At 38.1% G+C, this 23,746-nt stretch overlaps 2 protein-coding genes and 1 long non-coding RNA gene across 3 annotated transcripts; all 3 read left to right on the forward strand.

The window, feature by feature from the left end:
* The first annotated feature begins 636 nt into the window (after positions 1 to 636).
* LOC131316376 (abscisic acid and environmental stress-inducible protein-like) lies at positions 637 to 1,624 on the forward strand. The gene is made up of 2 exons (XM_058345726.1): positions 637 to 918; positions 1,102 to 1,624. The coding sequence occupies exons 1-2, from the start codon at positions 807 to 809 to the stop codon at positions 1,260 to 1,262; spliced, it is 273 nt and encodes a 90-aa protein (XP_058201709.1). The 5' UTR covers positions 637 to 806; the 3' UTR covers positions 1,263 to 1,624.
* Positions 1,625 to 14,032: 12,408 nt separating this feature from the next.
* On the forward strand, positions 14,033 to 16,000 carry LOC131316374 (MDIS1-interacting receptor like kinase 2-like). Its single transcript, XM_058345721.1, has 2 exons — positions 14,033 to 15,327; positions 15,467 to 16,000. Exons 1-2 carry the CDS (start codon positions 14,427 to 14,429, stop codon positions 15,850 to 15,852), a joined length of 1,287 nt encoding a protein of 428 aa, XP_058201704.1. The 5' UTR covers positions 14,033 to 14,426; the 3' UTR covers positions 15,853 to 16,000.
* Positions 16,001 to 16,551: 551 nt separating this feature from the next.
* LOC131316382 (uncharacterized) lies at positions 16,552 to 20,397 on the forward strand. The gene is made up of 3 exons (XR_009197113.1): positions 16,552 to 16,600; positions 18,616 to 18,773; positions 19,965 to 20,397. It is a non-coding gene; the product is annotated as an uncharacterized LOC131316382 (long non-coding RNA).
* Positions 20,398 to 23,746: the final 3,349 nt, after the last annotated feature.

Genomic DNA, 23,746 nt, shown 5'->3' on the forward strand with positions numbered 1-23,746 from the left:
AATTCATGATTCATGCATGATGCTAAATTATGAATAAAAAAATTGAAAAATTAGATTAATTAATTATAATTATCCGATTGAGATTATTTTAAACGAGACCACTAAAATAACTATTTCAAAATTATTTAACGGCTCGGATCATTTATATAAGACCTCAAAATGAGCCCCACACAACCATTGTTACGGTATGGGAGAAAAAGGATACGGGTTAAGCTTGCTTACATTACTTGGGCCCCCCAAAACATTGTAGTTTTGGGGCACTGCCATTTGCAGCCACAAAACCTCATTACAGGACCCGGCTTTCGAACTGGAACAGCCAACCACATATATTATTACCGAAAAAGCTACGGACACCAACCACATGGGCACCAATTCTGTGCCGACACCACCCAGGACCCACTCCGGATCCCGTACGAAAAATTCGAGCCGTTTAATAATTTAGAGAGAAAAAAAAACCGAGTAGGCGTGTGAAAAATCAGCTCAATCCGATATACATAAGTGCTCGATCTAATCTTTCTATTTTTCATTCAGATTACATATCAGGCTCGGACCTTCCATGCGGAATCCGGAGTGGGCCCCGCTTGTCTTTTGGTGCGGAATCGGTCCCCATGTGGTCGGTGGCCGTAGATGGGTTGTATCATTACTCATATGTCCAAACCACTGAATTATTAGTTTCTATTCACATCCAGGCGCTTCTTCTCTCGTAACTCTTTGGGTCTATAAATAGGCATCAAGATTGTACTTAATTAATCTCATTCAAACTTTGTGCAATTTGAAAGAGTAGTCATATCTAGTACTGAGCCGAAATGGGTTCCAAAACAATAGTACTTTTCTTAGGCCTTTTGTTGGCTACTCTTGTTTTCATTACGTCTGAGGTAACCGCAAGGGATTTGGTTGAGACTTCCAAGAAAGCTACGAGTAAGTCTATATTTCAAAGTGAATTTACTCTTCGATCACATTTGATTAAGCTAGGCATATGGTTAGATGAATATTGTTATTACACTGTCATCTTTATTTTCTTCATGTGTCGAAGATAACATAAGTATATTAGTTTTTTGAAGATGAACTTGCATGTAACATGCCTTAATATCATTTGTGCAGCTGCTGAACAGAAGACAAATGGAGTTGAGGATGCCAAGAATGGTAGTGAAGTGTACCCAGGAAGCGGATTTGGAGGAAACCGAGGCAGTGGAAATGGAGGAGGCCCTAACGTTGAAGGCCGCAAATTTTGGGATTTTGGAGGTGGGGATTGTTGTCAATAAACCTGATTTGCAGGCTGTTGAATGAGTTGGAAAAGTAGGTAAACAATGTGCGGTTTGTATCTGTATCAACCTAAACGGTGCTTTTAGTGTATCAATTGTGGGAGTAGAGTGAGTAAGGGAGAGACAGTGAATAATTTGTGAGTGAGATTTCAGTTGTAATACATTGTGTGTTTAGCTTTTGCGATAAAAATTGTTGGCTGTGCGTGTGAAATCGTGGTGGCCGTTGAGTTGAGGCGGAGGTGGTTATGGAGGATGGAACGTCTAAAGCCGAATTATTGTATATGTGGAATGGGTGGCTATATTTAAGAACTGGAGTAATATTAATCCTCGTCATGGTTATTATGCGATGAGAAATGATTTACACACTCCCGATCCCTTTTATCTTTTTGACTTCTTTAATTTTTCAGAGCGTAATTTTGTGCACTCACCTTCAAAATGGGAGAACAATACCCACTTTCTTGTTGGTTCTTTTTTTTTTAAAAAAGCGATGCAAACATTTTATTAGAGGAAAAAAAGAAAATTCCAACCAAAAGTTGGAAAATACACCCAAAGGGCCGAAACCCAAACAAACCTAAGGGCCAAAAGCCCAGAAAATACAATGAAGCACAAACACCCATGGAGCCAAAAAAAACCCAAATAAATCAATACAGCCCAGCCCAAAAGAAAACCAAAACCTACCCAAGATCACTGTCCACCCCCACTGCCGGCCAACAAACTCCACCAACCACCGAACCACCATTGGCCACCCGACCGAGCTGCAACCTGCACCCAAATCACACAAACAACCACAGCAGATCAGACCACCACCCACCGCTGCCCAATGAGAGAACTTTCTCATTGGTTCTTAGTATACATGGACTATACTTGATACTTAACCATAGTTAGTTCTGGAACAGAAAAGAACATAAGAAAAGGAAAGAAGCATACTCCACTTAATAATTTTGTTCACCCTCCTATGACAATGTATTCCGTATGAGTTTTTCCCCCTCATACTCCACTTAATAATTTTAAGACTTTTTTTTGCTCGACGAAAGTTATTTTTGTTAGTATAGTTACAAAAAACACCTTAGAGGAGTTGAACTACTAATGTTATTATTCCTAGCACCTAAGTAGATGTTATTATACTAGAGTTGAACTACCTAACAGTAGATGTTAGAGGACCCCTTGATGCCGTTGAGCCAAATACCCGTCTTTCATCTTTCATGACTATGTTATTATATTCAAGCAAAAAACACAAACAAAAAAAAAAAGAACTCAATAACATCTACTGTTAGGTAGTTATTCTTAAATTTTTTTTGGTCAAACGGAATAGATTAAAATTATGCTAAGTGAATAAGTTCAAGTTGCAACAACAACATTACATAAAATAGCTAGCAAAACAAAGCCTATCATAGGTTCTAATTAAGATGGCCACACCAAGGGCATTCATTCTTGGTAGTAATAGAACTATATTCAATACATGTAAAAAATGAATCCATTATGTTATTTTAGCAAAGTAATGACTTTCTCAGAAATAAATAAATAAATAAGGATTTCAAGTCTTGGTACTGTGATGTTTATCTTTCGTAAGTTTAATTATTTTCTCCACCAAAATAGACTGTAAATCAGATTTATTTCTTTTTGCAGAGCTAACTATTGTTTCACTAGCACAATATATGATTGAAAGTGTAAAGTTGTAACCAGAACCAATAAAAAAGTGGATGTTGTTCACCTGCGTACTCCTCCTTTTCTTGTTCTTATTCATGTGAAATTGTCAAATTATACTTATAAAATGCAAAAAGTAAATTAAGAAGGAAGAATAATTTGATAATTTCAAGTAAATAAAAACGTTGCAAAAGAATAATAAAGGGGTGCAAAATCATTTTGGTTTTGGAATTAGTATATCCAATAATGCTACGGTTCCAGAAACATCCCTGAATGGGACGTGGTACCGAACCTCATTTGGGTGGGTCCGACAATCATTATAACTTGAAAAATGTTAGAATACATAAAATGTATTTATGAAAAGGAAGATGAAATTAAGGGTAATGAACAACGACTCAGATCGATTCACATCACTATGGATCTGAGGCGCCGTTCATTGCCTTTTCATATTCCATTTCATTGATACTTTTCATGTGCCATTCTAAACCCCTTTTAACCCCTCTAATATCAAACCCTACACCCTCTCTTTCCCAAACGTCACTTCTGCCCTTAAGCTCATCATGAAATCCTAAAATACCCAACTAACATTCTTCCTAAGCAGTACAATCTCACCAAATTCCTCAAAATTAACGTCAATTTGTTCAACTTAAAAAAGCTAGGGAAAACACAAATCAACAATCATTGAAAGAATTCAAGAATTCTTTGCCCTAAATCATGAAACAAGCTCCATAGACTTCCTATTAGGTCACTCCTCCAACCATTATTGTAAGACAAGCAAGTTTAACCGTGAAGTTCCAACGAGTTTTGGCAACTCTCGCGGCTTCAAAATGCCTTGCACAAAATAGGGTCAACGGATCGAATAATTAATTTATATAAATGGAGTTCTCCGGATGATCTATTATTGTTCACTCTACATTCACCAAATAATGTGAAACTCAATCGTGACCATCCATCCAGACGTCTATGGGATTCTCTACTGGAGCTTGGCAGCAACCTGGCTATGGTGGCATCAATTCATTTCAAGTTGAGCTTCAATATTGATCCTTAATTTCTTCTTCTTTCTTCTAAATTGTCCATGCTCTTTTTTTTAAACCAACTTGGGTCCTCAAACAATTCTCTAAGTCACTAATTAAGTAGTTGTTCTGCGCCAGATTATTTGTTAAAATTTTGCATGATTGCATGTTAAAAAAATTAATTATCAAAAATCTGAATTACCTAAATATTTTTTAATATGCACCTGAGAAACAACTGTAACAATTATTGTTCTTGATCTTAGTTGTAAATTCAACAAGAATCTTTTTGTTTCTTTGGCAATCGAATTGTCTATTTGGAAGACTCGTCCTCTCCTTATGTCGTTTTTGATTGGTACAGGAGGGGTCGCCTTAAAAAGCGACTTAGACGACAAATTAGTCAAGTCTTCCCATGACAATTAGCCAGTGGTGAGTGTCATAGAATGGCAAAATGGGCCCAAAGTTTCAAGAAAACAAACTGTCCTTGGTTCTACTTTTTCATATTTTATTTTCGAGAGTTATTTTTTAATTGGAACTAGTTTGAAAAGAATAGGTGGTGGATCCCTTTTAAATGACTATTTGGAAATTGTGCATAAAGAGTACACAACAATAATTAATTCTTGGTCCAACAAGTTAACTGTCGGATTTTTTTTTTCTTCTAATGCATATTATGTTAGACCACTGGTTTGAGAGAGTCAAGGGAGACTCACTTATCTTTGAGATGAGGCATCCAATCACATGTTTTTACATTTTAACTCAAAAATTTCATATACTCCAAAAGCAGTGGCGCCTCTGGGAAATTGTGAGCAATGGGTCATTCAAAAGGTTAGGTCCCGTTCATTTTGGAATTTTGAATTTGGATTTATAGGAAATGAGCATAGAGAGAAATAGAGAAATGATTAAAAGTATGGGTAATAATTCGGGAGAGATAGAGAGATAAATGAAAATAATGATTGAAAAAATTAAGGATAATGATTATTGTATTTTGCCTCTCAATAACTAAACAAGAGTGCTACACACATAATGGTTGTGTAAAACACAACACACAATCAATCTCTATCTGTCCATTGTTGTAATAAACGGCCAGGATTCGCTCAATTTTTTCCTCGAAAAAGTTAAACTTTTCGCTAAAAGAGTTTTTTTAATATCTGGATTTTTAGACCCACAGGCATAGTTGTCAATCCCGTACCGTACCGGCTGGTACGTACCAGATTTGAGGAAAACTAGTACCCTAATACCGGTCCTTACCGCTTGGTACCGGCCGTTTCGGGAAATACCGGCTGAGACAAGCTTACCGGAAATCCCGTCCGGTATTATTCGGCATCCTCGAAAAAATTAACAAAAAAACCAAAGGGATAGGAAAAAAAAAAAAACGTTGCCTTTCAGAATTTTAGCAAAACGTGGGCTTAATTATAGTACGTGCACGAGGCTCAAATCCCAGATTTGCACCCCTCCTGTGTGCGAATAACCCGTGACGCGCACTCGATTAATTGATTTCCAAATCAGTTTTTTCAAATTATCTTTAGCCACGGCCCATTTTCCTGAGCGCGCGAGACCTCTTTTTGGGTCCTCATTCACAAGCCCACTAGTGTGCAAAGTCATTTAAGATGGAAAAGAGTTTTCTAACTAGGCAATGTGGGACAAGAGGCAAACACATAGGTATTTTATAATGAATTGCATGGTATGGGGGATTTTTTTGAATTATAATTATATATAATTATTATATATATTGTAGTTGCGGTAAATTTGAAATGGTACCCGATATTTGACCGGTACCGATACATACCGTACCAGTAGGAAAACTAGTACCCTGGCCGATACGGTATTCAGAACATTGCCCACGTGTTTTTGGGCTTGTATTGTTATATTTGGGCATTTTAGGCCCACTGTTTTTGGGCTTGGCCAATTGGCTGTAGTGTCCAACTTTTTGTTGGATTTTCCTTCCTCATTTTTCTTAATAAAATATTACTTTTGCAATAAAAAAAAGAAGGCAATTTTATAAATCTTTAAAAGGAAAGACCGATCTTAAAATTGTTACAAAGATTAAAAGAACCTTAAAAAAGACGCATGACAATTAAGAGGAAGCATCCTAACTATGTTGGCACCCAAACTCTATATATTGATACCTGCTATAGTACTTTTACTCAAAGGAGAGTAAAAATTGGAGTAAAACTCGATTTGGTGCAAGTTTGAGTCAAGCGTACGTCAGAGTAATTAATTAGTTTCAAGAAATTCGTACTCAAAATTTGGTTCCAAACCAATAATGGTGTCATGGAAAATGTGGACGCTATATATGACTACACATACGTGATTAACTAAGATCAAACCATCTAGTTCAAGAAAACAAGAGGTAAATTAACAAACTTGATTGATATTAAGCATATACACCATGATTAGGTATCCTATTATAAACTGTATTGGTATTAATTAAGATGAGAAACTTATATATATATATTCCAGGTATAGGAGGGTCTTGGTATCCCCTCCGGTCTGTTTTCAATTTTTTGGCCACTTTTGAGTACACATTGATGATCGGTTTCATTCATTTTGTAGAGTTCGGCGAGAACATTAATCTTGCCAAAAATTATGGTGTCTCAGGAAGCTATTATTATAGTATTGGTATATTCTTAACCCTTAGTAGCCAAGATTGGTGTCTCGGGAAGCTTGGACTCTGTGACCATGCATACGTGATTAAGGCTGCGTTCGTTTAAATTTATCTTAAAATAAGTTGGTTTGTCATTATTTAAATTTTTTTCGTATTTCTTAATTTTGCGTCAAACTTTTGTGAATTATTGTTTCATCTCAACGAAAGGAATCGGAAAAGTATTTTTTTTTTCCTTTTATCCAAATATTTTGAGAAATAATCACTTTTTGACTTATTTTGCCAAAATGTGGTTAAAATACATGGGTAAAAATAATTTTTTATTTCTAGAGATGATCACTCCTATTTCATAGAACGTAAAAGCCAAAGACTTGATATGAAAGACCTTTCTTCATTTTCCATGCAATAAAGTCCATGTAATGCCAATGACGACATATACCATGACGCAATGAAGTCCATGTAAGAATTTGCGTCCTATTTGGGGTACCTCGAAAGACCATTATTTTTTCCATGATTGATCCGAAACAGCCAACTATATATGTCATGCTCTTGGTCTCTTTAACTTTTTAGATCTTAAACAGCCAACCAAACCAATGAATTAATTTCTTTGGGGTTCGTTCATCTTGGCCTGCCTGGTCACCTCTTGAGCCTCTGATTCGGTTATGGTTCACGCCTAGGTTCTTTACTTGACCTGCACAAGAAAGCACGACTAAAAGACTCCTCATGACGCCGAGCAAAAAAAAAGAATCCTCATGACTTGCTCTTTAGAATTAAAGTGCAGTAGGTGAAGGAAAGTACTAGGGTTTTAGGTGGAGAATATAATGTACCTCTTAGGATTGCGCGCATCCTTTCCTTTAAATAGAGACTCCTAACTTGCTCTTTAAGTACGTGCGCGTACATCTCACACTCGATAAGCTCTTCGATTGACATCACGACTAACACACCTGAAAAGGTTGTTATCGGATAGGAGTATGAGCTGTCACTCATGCGCACACGTGCTTGGCTCATGCCCTAAGCACCCTTAGTGACGTCACCAGTACTGATGATGCGGATATGGCGGTTAGGGTCATGGATGTGAGCTGGCATGCTAGGGCTCATGCTGAACCTAACAGTCTAAACCCTAGTCCGTTGAGAGTTGCCTTTAGTATGGCTTGACAGATGGACCTCCCATGTCCGAACACCAATATTGCCGAATCAATTAAGCATCCAAACGTAAGAGTACTATAGTATCCGGCCCGACTTGCTGAGACAGAATTGAGGGTCTAGGCCTGGCCTTGTGCCGAGCGTATTGAACCTAGATCGAACCATCATATATATTTGGCCTATTACAATTTTTATTCACATCTATGCACTTGTTCTCTTTAGGTCTATAAACAGGCATCAAAATTGTACTTAAATCTCATTCAATCTTTTTGTAATGTGAAAGAGTAGTCACTAGTAATCAATAGTATGGAGCGACAAGGGTTCCAATACAACAGTTTCCCTAGGATTTTTGTTGGTTACTGTTCTTCTCATTTACATCGAATCGAAGGTAACAGAAAGGGATTTGGTTGAGACTTCCAAGCTAGTAAACTAGTGAGTTTATATATGAAATTGAGTTTACTCTTCACATTTGATGAAGGCATGGTTGGATGAATAATATTATTCCACTGTCCTCTTTAGTCTTATATCCACTTCAAGTATGTTCTTATTTGATAGACGGTGATTTCTATTTTAACGGGTCTACTTGATAGTAGACGGTGGGATTGATCAGTTGTAGACATTAGATGAGGTGCGCGCACGTAAACTGGTTCTGACATATAGAGTCATCAAAAGTAAGAAAAAAATGTGTGGAAATGAACTATGAGTGAACATATTGTTTATTGGCATGCAGTGACCAAGTCCTCAAGTCGCACATCTACCTAATAAAACACAAGGATGTGGGCCTCCACACAAACACAAGTTGAAAGAAGGGCTGAGATTCATTTGATTCCAAAAGCTGACAGTGCAATCTTCCCAAGAAATTAAAGTGCCCATGTTCTTTACATGTATTACAAAGCTGCCATCAAATTACGTTTTTTTTTTTGTTTGTGCTTTCAAATTTTGAAACCCACTACGACATTTCATCTCTCTCTCTCTCTCTCTCTCTCTCTCTCTCTCTCTCATGCCACGACGTTGCTCCCCCCGCCAAGAACTGGACTTTCGTTTCCGTTGACTTCCAACTCCCTTCCCCTCCTCTGCAACCTGCCGGGGCTTCGTCTCACCACCATGCCGACTCCAACCTGAATACATTGAGGTTTGATTTTTCAATTTTGTCGCTAACTATTGTTATGGAAGTGTTCTTTTTCAGAATTTGAATTTTGAAAAAAAAGGGCACATACATATATTCAGCATTTCAAATCTAGAGAAAAAAAATTTCTCAACGTTTATTCCATTCAGAAAAGGGCTTTCCTATCTGGCATCGAGCTTTAGATTGGGGGTGAGTTTGATTTGGTTCTTTTTCAACTAATATCGGGCATCGAGCTAAAGAAGGGAAATGATCTTGGGTGTGTTTTGTATGATTTGGGGTGATTGTCGAGTATAACCTACTGGAAATTAAAATATTGGGGCAGTACAAAATAGGACATTATTTGCTAATTACACACTAATAAATCGATTTAGTGTTTGAGCCACTAGCTAGCAAGTGCAGGCAAGGGCAAACACTAGTCGACTAACAAGGCTGGATTTTATATCCTGCGCTATACAATATAATCCTTTTTCGATGGTAGACACAAGACTCATTTTGTATTCTGTAAGGTCCAAGCGATCTAGGATTTTTCATATTCTTTTAGCTATTAATTTGTTCCCTCCAAGCATTTCGATTTGGTTGAGACTCTCGATGAATACATCTCTAAGTTTTATACATCTATGAAACTTTCAAAACTTGGAACAACATAACAGATTGAATCGTTAATGGAAAATCAAAAATATCCCAACTGAGGCCCGTGTTACACACAGTGGCCTTAAAATAGGTTTGCTGCCTCTAGAATGATGCTTGAGGTTTCAACCGGTATCTGTCTCCCAGGATACAATGGTTTACATATATAGTTTGGCACCAAGGATTTAAAATTACATAACGGTTTTGGCTTCTTGATGCCTTCACACCCCGATATACCGGAGGGAGAGAAATCGCATGCGTATCGGCCAGTTCCCGTTACGTAACGGTCTGTTTCCGATTCACTGTTACGGGTGATTTTGGCACTTCAAAATTTTTTTCCCTCAAAAATGATTTTTAAAAATTCACGACCGTGACAACCGAGTCGCATTAGGTATCTTTCGATACTCCCCATACTGTTACGCCTCAAACGTTATTATTATGTGCCCCGTTATTTAAAACCTTTGTCCACGCATACCACTCGGTGGAACTGCCCAGCAAAAACAACCATGTTCGCACTCTTTCAGAAGAAAAAACTAGCAGAAACACAACGATAAGAACAGAGAATTGAAGTTATGGAATTTGTAGAGTGGTTTCGGTCTGTTTTCCAACGGGCTTGTAGTGTAGCGCAATGGTAACACGTGTTCCTCCCTTGAGGGAGATCAAGGTTTGAACTCCGACGTGGGCATTTGTGGGTTTAGGACTATAGACAGCCTCTCAACCTTATATAGACTAACTCAATAATCCGGCCTCCTACCCCCGTTGGCACATGAAGTATGGCAAAAAAATAATAATAATAAATCCCCAAATTCATGACAGTTTGACGTGGATAGTTATGATCGAAAGGTTTGGATGCCCAAGGCCATGCCACTGGTCCATAGCATGAGAAAATATTGCTTGCTCATATAGTCTTTTCCACCTTCCCTTTCTATGGATACAAACACTAACGCACGCGGTGGAAAATCACTAGGCGATGCTTTAGCATCACTGAATAATTACTCAACCACAACATTTAGCTATAGGTTCTCTCTCTTCATTATTGGTTCCCAAAATATCATCTGGCACTGTGGCAATAGACCAACGTACAGCTGTTAAAGGCAATTGGATAATTAATTAAGCTGATTAGATAAAGGTCACCGACAGCCACAATAGTCAAGTCTATGCGGGTCCAGATTAAAGATGCCATGGTCATTGTCTGCTGCACCTACCATCCTACTATTAAAGTGACAAGTCTAGCTACCCCATGCACGACAAGCAGACATTGAGAACTGATTAGAACTTTTGTTGGAAGGCTTAATATATGGTGGAAATTCCATTTCATTGTACGCATGCATTCAATTTATCTCAAAATTAAGCTCTGGATTTAATTACATATGTGATGAATATTTAACCGTGTTCCTATAAATACTCACTCCTCAATATGATGAAAATTTAATGTTCAAGCCGATCCGGGACTTGTGATGTTTTGAACTCGACTCGTTTACGTACCAAACGAGTCTAAAAATCGAGTTCGAGTTCGGCTAGTTTGTAAACGAGTCGAACCTGATTCGGTTTGAGGGAGGTTTTTGAGATAATGCGAATGGAGAAATAGATAGAGAAATAAGAGTAATAATTGGAGAGAAAATTTACTATGGACTATGCGCAAAGAGAACGGTTGGGTTTATTGACAATAATTTACAAAAAAAAAAAAAAATTTGACATACATTAAAAAAGGATTATTTTTTTGAAATAAAGACAACAAGAATCATGAGGATTAGTAAGCCAAAATGGCAACATAAACGACTTATAAGAAAAAAATTACTTAACCTCACTAACTACAACTAATGCTGTTGGCGTTCATTGAGAAAAGAAAGTGAAGACTGTAGTAAGCTCCCCGTCCAAACTAAAGGTGACAAATCATGTTCCTATAAATACTCCTCCTCCATACGATGAGAATTTAATGCTTTCATCCTTCCTTGCAACCACTGCTACTACTCCTAGCTAGCTTGTCCTAAGAAACCAGCCATGGCATCCTTACCCAAAAGGGTAATTCCCAATTTCCAAAGAGTTCATTCCATATTCATGTTTGTCTTTGTTATCAATATCCTTCCATTGGTCTCCTCATCTGATTCCGCTATTGCTCGTGCTTCTCCTGCAACTCAAACAGTTGTTGCAAAAGAAAGTGAAGTAGTCGCTCTCTTGACTTGGAAAGCTTGCCTTGACAATCAAAGCCAATTTTTACTTTCATCATGGAATGAAAGTAGTCATTGCACTTGGGTCGGAATTGGTTGCAACGAGGCCAGTAAAGTAACCAATTTAAACCTTGAAGGTATTGGTTTGAGAGGTACGCTTTCTAGTCTTAACTTCACGTTGTTACCTCATCTAGTTCAGCTTGATTTGTCCAACAACTTAATACATGGGACCATTCCCTCACAAATTGGCAGCCTTTCGAGACTCACCTCTCTTAACATGTCCATCAATCATCTTTCGGGAACAATTCCTTCAGAAATTGAGATGCTAAGATCTCTCATTGACCTTGATTTCTCAATGAATAATCTCATGGGGTCCATCCCTACTTCTTTAGAGAACCTGAAAAATCTCACAACGTTGTACCTTCATGAGAACTCTCTCTCTGGATCTATCCCTCAAGAAGTAGGAATGCTGAGAACCCTCATTGATCTTGCTTTGTACACCAATAATCTCACGGGGTCCATCCCCGCTTCAATAGGGAACTTGAGAAACCTCACAAAATTGAACCTTTACCAAAACTCTCTCTCTGGACCTATTCCTCAGGAAGTAGGAATGCTAAGATCTCTCATTGATCTTGATGTGTCAATGAATAATCTCACGGGGTCCATTCCCACATCGATAAAGAACTTGGGAAACCTCAGAGTATTGTACCTTTACAAGAACTATCTCTCTGGATCTATCCCTCGAGAAGTAGGAATGCTGAGAGCCCTCATTGATCTTGGTTTGTACACCAATAATCTCACGGGGTCCATCCCTGCTTCAATAGGGAACTTGAGAAACCTCACAAAATTGTACCTTTACCAAAACTCTCTCTCTGGACCTATCCCTCAGGAAGTAGGAATGCTAAGATCTCTCATTGATCTTGACGCGTCAATGAATAATCTCACGGGGTCCATTCCCGCATCGATAAAGAACCTGGGAAACCTCAGAGTATTGTACCTTTACAAGAACTATCTCTCTGGATCTATCCCTCGAGAAGTAGGAATGTTGAGAACCCTCATTGATATTGCTTTGTACACCAATAATCTCACAGGGTCCATCCCCGCTTCTATAGGGAACTTGAGAAATCTCACAAAATTGTACCTTTACCAAAACTCTCTCTCTGGACCTATCCCTCAGGAAGTAGGAATGCTAAGATCTCTCATTATTCTTGCTTTGTACACCAATAATCTCACGGGTTCTATCCCCGCTTCAATAGGAAACTTGAGAAACCTCACAAGATTGTACCTTTACAAAAACTCTCTCTCTGGATCTATCCCTCGAGAAGTAGGAATGCTGAGAGCCCTCATTGATCTTAGTTTGTACACCAATAATCTCACGGGGTCCATCCCTGCTTCAATAGGGAACTTGAGAAACCTCACAAAATTGTACCTTTACCAAAACTCTCTCTGTGGACCTATTCCTCAGGAAGTAGGAATGCTAAGATCTCTCATTGATCTTGATGTGTCAATGAATAATCTCACGGGGTCCATTCCCGCATCGATAAAGAACTTGGGAAACCTCAGAGTATTGTACCTTTACAAGAACTATCTCTCTGGATCTATCCCTCGAGAAGTAGGAATGCTGAGAGCCCTCATTGATCTTGGTTTGTACACCAATAATCTCACGGGGTCCATCCCTGCTTCAATAGGGAACTTGAGAAACCTCACAAAATTGTACCTTTACCAAAACTCTCTCTCTGGACCTATCCCTCAGGAAGTAGGAATGCTAAGATCTCTTATTGGTGTTGACTTATCAACGAATAATCTCACGGGGTCCATCCCCACATCAATAAGGAACTTGGGAAACCTTAAACTATTGTACCTTTACAAGAACTCTATCTCTGGATCTATCCCTCAAGAAGTAGGAATGCTAGGGTCTCTCAAGTATCTTGACTTGTCAAGGAATAAGCTCACGGGGTCCATTCCCGCTCCAATTGGGGACTTGAAAAATCTCACAACATTGATCTTTTTTGAGAACTATCTCTCTGGATATATCCCTCAAGAAATAGTCAATCTTCGATATCTAGAGACTCTTGATATAAGCTCCAACAAGCTCATAGGTCATTTACCGCCATATATGTGCGTTCATGGATCACTTATAAGACTGCTTGCATCAAACAACTACTTAACAGGTCGTATCCCGAACGGTTTGAGAAATTGTAGTGAGTTACGTCGTGTTAGGTTTGATCGAAACCAACTGACAGGCCATATATCAGAAGTTTTTGAGGCATTCCCTAACTTGGTGTATCTTGATCTTAGTTATAATCAATTCTATGGTGAGATTTGGCAGAAGTGGGAACAGCTTCCTAATTTGACTAGCCTAAAGATCTCCAACAATGACCTTTCTGGAAACATTCCACCTGGCATTGGAAGTGCAACTCAGTTACGTTTACTCACCTCTCTTCAAATTATCTAGTTGGTGCGGTCCCGAAGAATTTGGGAAAGTTGACTTTGTTGTTCAATCTTACTCTTAGCAATAACAAACTTTCACTCGATATTCCAGCAGAAATTGCCAAACTGTCTAGTCTTCAGCATCTAGACTTGTCTGGAAACAATCTTAGTGGACGTATCCAAAGGAATCTAGGTGAGTGTGTGAATCTTCTGAACTTGAACTTGAGCAGAAATCTTCTCAGGGAGACTATTCCTTATGAATTAGGAAAGTTGCACTTTCTTCAAAATCTCGATCTTGGAAATAATTTATTAACAGGAGAGATACCACCAGGGATCGGAAACTTGAAAACCTTAGAGACACTAAACCTCTCCCATAACTTGTTGTTCGGTTCTATCCCCTCATCTTTTAACGGGATGTCAAGTTTAACATCTGTTGACATATCTTACAATCATTTGGAGGGCCCTTTGCCCAACACAAAAGCATTTGAAGATGCTCCATTTCAAGCATATCAAAATAATGACAAATTGTGTGGCAATAAAACTAGCTTGATGCCATGCTCAATAAATCGGAGCGATGGAGGTAAAGGAAGAAATCACAACAAAGTTGTGCTTCAAGTTTTAGTTCCTACGCTGGGCATTTTATCTTTTATTGTTGCTATGATTTTCCTGGTTCATCGCAACATAATGAAAGACAATGAAATCCAGCCAAATAGAGCAACTAAGAAAGATTTGTTTGAGATATGGAGCTTTGATGGAAAATTGGTGCATGAAAACATCATCCAAGCGACGGAGGATTTCAATGACAAGCATTGCATTGCAGTAGGTGGATATGGCATTGTTTATAGAGCTGAGCTGCCATGTGGTCAAGTTATAGCTGTAAAAAAGTTTCTTCCTTTGCATGATGGCGAGTTGGCTAATCTGAGAAGTTTTACAAGTGAGATTCGTGCATTGACAGAGATACGACATCGGCATATCATAAGGCTTTTGGGTTACTGTTCACATCCACGACACTCATTTTTGGTTTACGAGTTCTTGGAAGGGGGGAGTTTGGACAAGAAACTAAGCTGTGAGGAAGAAGCACTAAGTTTGGATTGGGGTAAGAGGATGAATGTTATTAAAGGTTTGGCAAATGCTTTGTCATATATGCACCATGGGTGTTCACCCCCGATCATTCATCGAGATATATCAAGCAAGAATGTTCTTCTAGACTTAGAAGATGTCGCTCATCTCTCTGATTTCGGAACTGCTAGACTCCTAAACCTGCACTCATCAAATTGGACTTCCTTTGTAGGCACCTTGGGATATGCTGCTCCAGGTACTTGCTCAGTTCGTCTTAGCTACCAATATTAGTGTCGTGTTTTTCTTTTGAATATGCTAATTAATTCCTAAGGCACCTTTACAATTTCTTAGTAGTTTTTCCCCCTGTTCTTTGTACCTCTCATTTATTTGAGCAGAACTTGCTTACACAATGGAGGTGAATGAGAAGTTAGACGTCTATAGCTTTGGAGTTTTAACACTTGAAGTTATAATGGGGAGGCATCCAGGGGATCTCATCTCTTCTCTTTCTTCATCAACTCTGGATTCCTTGCCACCGTCTTCTTATGGTATTTTCGTGAAGAATGTATTGGATAAAAGGCTCCCACTGCCAAGGAATCAAGCGGAGGAAGAAGTGGTTCTTGCTGTGAAGCTAGCACTTGCATGCTTGCGCCCCAACCCGCGGTGCCGACCAACTATGCACCAAGTTTCTACGGCTCTATTGACACAGAAGTTAGGCCTGCAGAGCCCGTTCGTCATGATCACATTAGGACAACTACTTGATGACAATTGTCCAAATGCCTAAGTATTCATGTCGTCCCCTCATTGCTTGGGCTTTGCTTCTCCATTTTTCTACTGTGTGAGGAATATGTAATCTAAGGTTTTGCATTATATTTATATTATAGTTTTTTTTTTCTAGCAATTGAAACTTTGCGAGTTAATTTTGATTACTATATGTACTTTTAAGTTTTGGCATTCAAAATGAATGAACATAGCCATTCCAATCACAAAATCATTCTCAAGTGACGTGGTGGAAGTGATGGGATTTCGTATGGCAGTGACCCGTTTGCAGAATTTTGGAAGGAATATTGTTATCTTGGAAGGTGATGCTCAGAAGATCATTCGTACGCTGCGAGGATGGAGCTCGATCAGGGCTGAATTGGATGTCATCATTCATGGTACTTAAGCTTTATCTTCTACTCTAAACTCTTGTTCTTTTAATTTTATTCCTCGCACGTGTAATAAGGTGGCTCATTTGATAGTCATGTATGCTCTATCTCTTGTTTCTCCACTTACTTGGAATGGGGACTTTCCAACCTAGGCTCAGTTGGAAGCGTCTTTGGATATTTCTACTATTACGTAATGCGATGTTCAGCCAACAATGCGGGTTTACATTGCGGGTTCAAAGTTTGCAGTTCCTGATTCAGCCCTCTAACTTTATCCCAGCCTCGTGCTGCCGCTTGTGTCGCGTGGATTTTTGGAATTTTTACACTTGAAGTTATAATGTCCCCTCTTTGCTTGGGATTGGGTTCTCCATTTTTCTACTGAGCGAGGTATGGAATTTCCTAACATTGGCTCTAAGGTTGTGTATCGTATTCATAATACAGTTGCTTTTTTCTAGCTTGGGATTGAGTTCTCCACTTTCACCTACTGTGATTATCGCCATGTGCGGATATCCCCCACATGATTTAAAACTGACCACATAACATATTTGTAGTTTTGAAAATGTGCGGATAGACCTCCAGCCGTCATATTTTTCATCTATATTAACGGACACAACATTAAAAGACTGATATTCCCTCATCATGTCCTTTGATTCTTTTTCTTTTTTAAATCTAACTACACCCTCCTCTATACCAAAAATTGAATCCAAACCGTTGATATTGTAAAATTTGACGACTACATCTATGCCAAAATTCAAATCAATCAAAAAATAAAAAGCTCATGGTCGAATCGATTTTGTTATAAAATTAAATTTTCAAATTTGAATTTACTAAAAATTAGATCACTGGGTTATTAATGCCTGATTGAGATGATTTTTTACAGAGATGCTCTGTTATTTATTTAATACATTATGAACAACTCAGATTACATTCTAGAGACGTATGAGATACACCTCCGTTAATATGAATGAAAAACATAACGGTAGGGGGTCTATCCGTATATTTTCAAAACCACACGTAGGTTATGTGATCAGTTTAAAACAATGAGGGGGTATAGGCACATTGACGATAACCACAGGAGGTAAAAGTGGACTTTGTCCTATTAATTTAGATGATTATACGTATTTTTAAGTACTGGCATTCAAAATGAATGAACAGAGCCACGAAAATATTAACAGAAATGATACTGGTACAGATCGATATAAATCTGTACCAGTGCGTACAAACGCTTTTTTGGGCATGTTTTGGGTAAAAAAAAAATGATCGGAGCCGCTCATTTTGTTTAAAATACTTTGTTTATGGTCCTTGAAAAAAATAAACTCAATTCGCTACCGGTAAAGACGTTTACAAAACATTCAACTTTGCTTTAGAATTTAGGCCTAAAATCTGTAACAAAGTTGGATGTTTTGTAAATGCCCTTACCGATATTAGATTGAGCTTATTTTTTGCAAAGATCATAAACAGAGTATTCTAAACAAAATGAGCGTTTTGGATCATTTTTTTGAGACCCAAAAGAGGCCCAAAAAGTCATTTGTACTCGCTGGTACAGATTTAAAATCTGTACCAATAGCACCACTCAAATATTAACTCGTACACCTGGCGCCAACTCTAGGCCAATTCACTAGACGACATCCTCCCCGCAATCCTTGTAGAGTTCAAATTTGGGCGCAGTGTTCAGGTTTTACGGGGAGAGAGAGAGTCAAATTTTGGCAAGGTATTTGGGTTTACAATGCGGTTTTAAACCAACAATGCAGGTTTAGTTTCCGGGTTCAACTTTTGCAGTTCCTGATTTAGCCCTCTAACTTTATCCCAGCCTCGTGTGGGTGGATAGCTCCACCACCCGGTACTCCTGAGATGAGTGGTCGGAGAGTGATCAGTAGTAGCGTACCTTGGAGTGGTCGGTCGGTAGGAGTGTACCAAGACTTGTGCGTGGTGTTAAGGTTTATTATAGTGAGATTTATAACGGAATGGTGAATGAACATAATTACAGTGCCTGAGTTTTTTGGTTCGGGGGTATGCCCTTTACTTCCTATTTTGTGGTTGGTTCAAAAAAATGTTAACTACCCAAAAAAAAAACATAAATACAGTGGAATAGAAAAGATCCCGAGCATGGTGCCTCTCAACCGTCTACAATTTGATGATCCCTCGGCACCCCCTCTCTCTCAGCCATCTTTTTTGAAATTTTCTTGGATATTTAAAAAAAAAATGTTAGATAAATGTCATAATTTTTTGCTTTTGCAATTCTATGTTGCTATTGGCATTAGATCAAGCATGAGGAACAGGGCTTTTGGTCTCAAGTGAATATTGGTGCTGAATCTGTTGATGCATATGCTGATTATGTTGGTGCATCTTATACCAATATTCCCAGGGATTCTCAGCTCTCAAAGGAATATATATATTTTCAGATGGATGCTGCAACTGAAACTGCTGCTGTTAAGGGATGCCGGATGATCTCAGTTGAGCCAATCATTTTTGGTTGCTGCCATTTTGCTTTGGCTGTGGTGATATCTCAACTTATGGATGGTCAATCATTTGGAAAGCTATCGGCAACGTATCATTTCGTGTGAGTTTTGTTTTCTTTATCAATCGATTAAAAGAAATAAAAAAATGTTGGCTAGTTTAAAAGCTGTGGTTAAAGCCTTGATTTGCTTTATGATATTATTCAAGTCTATTTTCAAGAATGGGTTACCAGCATTCCAATGATTTTATATGGTTCCCCAAAAAATAAAATGAGATGTCGAACAAAGACAGAAACAAGTTCGGTCTTGGGTGTTGATTGCTACCCACGTTCTGATACCAATTGTTATGGCCATGGGAGGGGATCAAACCAAAGCCAAAACACACACACATACACACACAGACACGAGCATAGAAAATTACGTAGTTCTCCAATATTGGGTACTCCACGGAATAAACCGGAGCAATCACACTCCGTGTATGGATGTTATTTTTTTCCAAGTCTTCCCATTAGTCTCTCCCCTTAGTCTTTGTCCCCTTAGTCTTTCCATTGGTCTATCCCCTTAGTCTTTCCATTAGTCTTTCCTGGCCAGGTCTTCCCATTAGTCTTCCGATTAGTCTTTCCTCTTAAGTTTTCCCAATTTAATAGGAAACGATTGGTAGATTGCAATAGATAGAATCCTCTATCTCGGTGGATGTCCATCGCTTGATTGGGAAAAAAATTAAAGGACAAAATCTGAATGAAGGATGTGGAAAAACTCCAACCCTTCAAGAGGGTTGAGTGTGAATTCTACGGCAATCATTTTGTTTTGTAGATTTTTCTATGGTGTCACAGTAATATGTTATATCATGGTTGGAAGACTCTGTTTCGTATTCCTTGTTAGACTTTAAAGTTCGAAAAAGACTAAGGAAAGTTAAGCTTGTTTGGAACATGGGAAAAAGAAAGGAAAAGATAAATAAAAAAAAAAAGGAAAGGAAAGGAAAGTGTGAAGGAAAATTATTCCTTGTCTTGTTTCCTCTCAAATCGGACATGGGAAAAAAAACTCTCTTCCGTTCTTTTCTTTTCCATAGGTTCCAAACAAACTCCGTCCGTGTGCTTTCCTTCCTTCTATCTTCTCTCTTAAGAGCATCTCCAACAACCTAATTGTCACGTTATTCATTATTTTTTGTAACGCCTTCTTATGATTAACGGTATGCCTAGCTTCTCATTGTGAAAATCATGGGATATGGTATGTGACGATACCTTAGCCTTCCCCGTGATATATGTCCTCCATTTATTGCTCTATGTTGTCTGTAGGTCAATTGTCGACATATGATTGCCTTCTATCAGAAGTTAAGGAGAGACCAAATTTGATTTTGGTTTGTTGCTGTCACCGCATGTCCTGCGATCGATTAGGCTAGATTTGGATGATCCAAAATGGTTTTCTCAGATGCTATGTACCATACATGGGGTGAAAGAAATGCTACAACTATTCACCACACAAGAAGAAAAGGTGTCTGGATTCATTTCAAGCTGAGCTTCAATATTGATCTTCTTTCCTTTAACGGACTTGGGTCTTCTTAATTAACGAACTTGGTTGTCTAATGACTTCTCCAACATAACATTTCTCTAAGTCGCTAAAGTACGTAGTTGTGCTGCGACAGTTAGTTTATTTGTGGGAATTTTGTATGAGTATTTGTTAAAAAAAAGTTAATTATTGAAAATCTGCATTACCTAAATTTTTAATGCACTTGAGATAGAAACAACTGTAACAGTTATTGTTGTTGATCTTAATTAGTTGTAAATTCAACAAGAATAATCTTTTTCATTTCTTTGCCAATCGATGGAATTGTCTATTTAGAAGCAGACTAGTCCTCTCTGCTCCCTATGTCGTTTTCGATTGGTACAGGAAGGGGTAGCCTTAAAAAGACTAAGTCAAGTCGTCCCATGACAATTACCCTTTTATCCTTATTTTTAAAGGGTTATTACATGTGTGATGTGTCTCTATGTAGTACGTATTTGTTCAAAAGAAAAAAGGAAAAAGATTGGCCTGGGCCTTATTTGGGAGAGGAGTTGACTGGAGAATGATTTTTATTTATTTATTTTGTGAACTTAAAATTATGTGAGCTTTTATTTTTTCTTTTTTTAATTAGAAGAGGTTTATATATATAATGAGAGTGTAATTTTTGTTGTCTAATAAAAGTTTATTTTATGATGATCGAATTGCAAGGCAGGGAAAAAAATCCGATTTATAACTATATGTAATAGCAATAGCACTAAATCTGAAACAGTATTCGATATTTGTCCGGTACCGGTACATACCGTTTCAATAAGAAAACTTGTACTTTAGCTAATACGGTGTTCAGAACCTTGGTACTGGTATCTATGTTCTTAACCCTTGTTATTAGCCAATATTAAATTGATTTAATTGTGTTGCTTTCCCTTGGAAAGTGCATTTGAGAACCGGTGTCATGATAAATGATTAGGAGAGCTAGCGGGAATGCTGGCTATGGGTCCCCTTCCTCGCGCAAATCAGAGCACACACAGTATTCACTGGAAGGTAATTAAAAAGATGAAAGAAGGAAAATGATAAAGCCTGTTGCAGGTGTACATGCTCAATAGAACCCACAATCAGCCAACTCTATTGTGGTGCCTCATGATGATTGTACAGCCAGCCAGCCTCTGAAGACGCTCAAAGAACACTTGAAGACTGACATCGTCAGTTACGAACATTTCTGTCCCAGAAGCCATCGATCTCATGAGCGTTGCTATACGTAGCTGATGCGTGGGTTCCACTTAGGCTCAATTTGGATGACTGAAATCTTTAGTAGGAATAGAAATGTGATTACTAAAAATCAAATTCCAAGGAATTTTATTGAGTGGGTATATGAATATGATTACTTCGAATGATATTCCTAGAAATACAATACCTGATGTAATCTTATTACAGTATTTGGATTAATTCAGTAATCTTATGCAGGAATCAATTTGTTTGAAAATTTATCAAAATCAATATTTTTTTTTTATTGATTGAGCCAAGAATCTAAGATTCCCTATGGAGCAATCAGATTTCCACTCAATCTGCTAATGTGATTCCTAGTCGATTGTGTCATTTGAAATCAAAATTTTATTCATGTCTCTTCCAAACATGAGAATCCTAAGAGTATGGTATCACATTCCTATTCTTGTTCTTTCAAAACGTCAAAATCATGGAAGTATGGTGACACAATCTCATTGATCTCCTCAAGATTCCTGCCATCCAATGTAGTGGTGGAAGTTGGAATGGGTATGTCCCCCTTCTCTAGCAGTCTTAGCTACTTGGTGGTTTGGCAACAGGTTTCGAAATTTGGAACCGCACATTTGGGAGGTGACTTTCTTTGCTACTTTGTGGTCTTTGTGGCTTGCGAGGAATGACCTTATGTTCAACAATGTAACAAGGTCTGCGAGTGATCGAGGTAGGGGATCTAGTCAAAACAAGGATTGCTATGTGGATGAAAGCTAAGTTCGACATCAAGATGTACTCGGTGGAGGAGTTTAAGAGCTTTTTAGGTCGAATTTGTAAACTAAAGATCTAAGTTTGGCCTTGTGGTGTTGTAACATCCAACTTTCGGTTCGATGCCTCCCTTTTGTTTTTCCCCCTTTTCCCTCTCAATGTACCCCGTTTCAAGTTTTATAAAATCGTTTCCGTTTGCCGAGCAAAAAAAATAAAAAATTCCTACCATCCAAATTGAGCCTTAGCTAATTAAAAAGAATCTTGCCTGCTCAAAATGTCATGAAAATCAAAAAACTATTCAGTACCGCAACGAGGAATCAGTTTCCAGTACAATGTTTTCGCCATGAAGCCCTTGATGCTAAAAGAGGAGGTAATAGAGCAGGCCCGCCGTATTGCCAAAGCCATGTTTTTACTTGCATAGTGTCAAACCACCCCCCCCCCCCCCCCCCCCCCCCCCCCAAAAAAAAAAAAAAAAGCAATGTAACAGTTCAGTGCCATTTTGGCACAATGTCAAATTTCGACCATTAGATTAAACTCATCTCATGTTTCAAAACAAATGAAACGGCTTGGATGAAGTGGAAGAAATTAAATGGCATTGCCATTTTCGGCATAATAAATGGCAATGGGTGGACCTAGATTTTGCCAAATAATTTTGCCGAATTATGCCAATGGCAAGGGAAATGGCAACGAGGCGGACTCGCTGTTACAAGGAAAAGAAATCCCTATGGCGACATCGTGAATCAAGAATCACATATTAATATGTGAGTTGTCGTGTGCACGCGCGAATTTATAAGCAATATTCATGCACCTATATATAATAATATGAATAACGGGATGATATGGCCTCCTTATCGTAAAGAAGGTAACAAAGGTTCACTTATGTTATGCATTGGGTGATAGGACAAAGTATCGTGGGCTAACAAACAGGTCATAATTAACCAAAATAGTGAAAGTTCGGAAATCTACAATAATTTTATTGGAACATCACGACAAATTATTGGATATAATTGAAATGTTTACAAAAATTAATATAATTTCACGAAATCTAATGGGGGCCGTGCCTCCGCAGGACCCCACCTACATCCGTCCCTGCCTTGATGCCGTTAGGCCAAATGCCTGTCTTTCATCTTTCATGAATATGTCATTAACATAATCCAATCCAATTATGTTCAACCAAAAAAAAAAAAAAACAAATTATATCGTCTCTAAGTACTGTTAGTTATTCATTCCTGGTAGTAATAGAATTATATTCAATACAAGTAAAAACTGAATATGGAACCCATTATATTATATTCAATACAAGTAAAAACTGAATATGGAACCTCATTTGGGTGGGTCCCATATCATTTTAACCCTCTCATATACATCAAACCCCACACCCCTCGATCTCTTTCTCAAACATCACTTCAGCCGTTAAGCTCATCCTCTTCCTCATGAAATCCTAAAATACCCAACTAACATTTTTCCTAAGCAGTACATGCAATCTCACCAAATTCCTCAAAATTAATGTCAATAAAATGCAAATCGAATCCATTTACCACAATTTCAGTAAAGACCAAAACATGCACCTAATATGTTGAACTTAAAAAAAAAAAAACTAGCGAAA

The sequence above is a fragment of the Rhododendron vialii genome, chromosome 2a (genome assembly GCF_030253575.1).
Source record: "Rhododendron vialii isolate Sample 1 chromosome 2a, ASM3025357v1".
Taxonomy (NCBI): domain Eukaryota; kingdom Viridiplantae; phylum Streptophyta; class Magnoliopsida; order Ericales; family Ericaceae; genus Rhododendron; species Rhododendron vialii.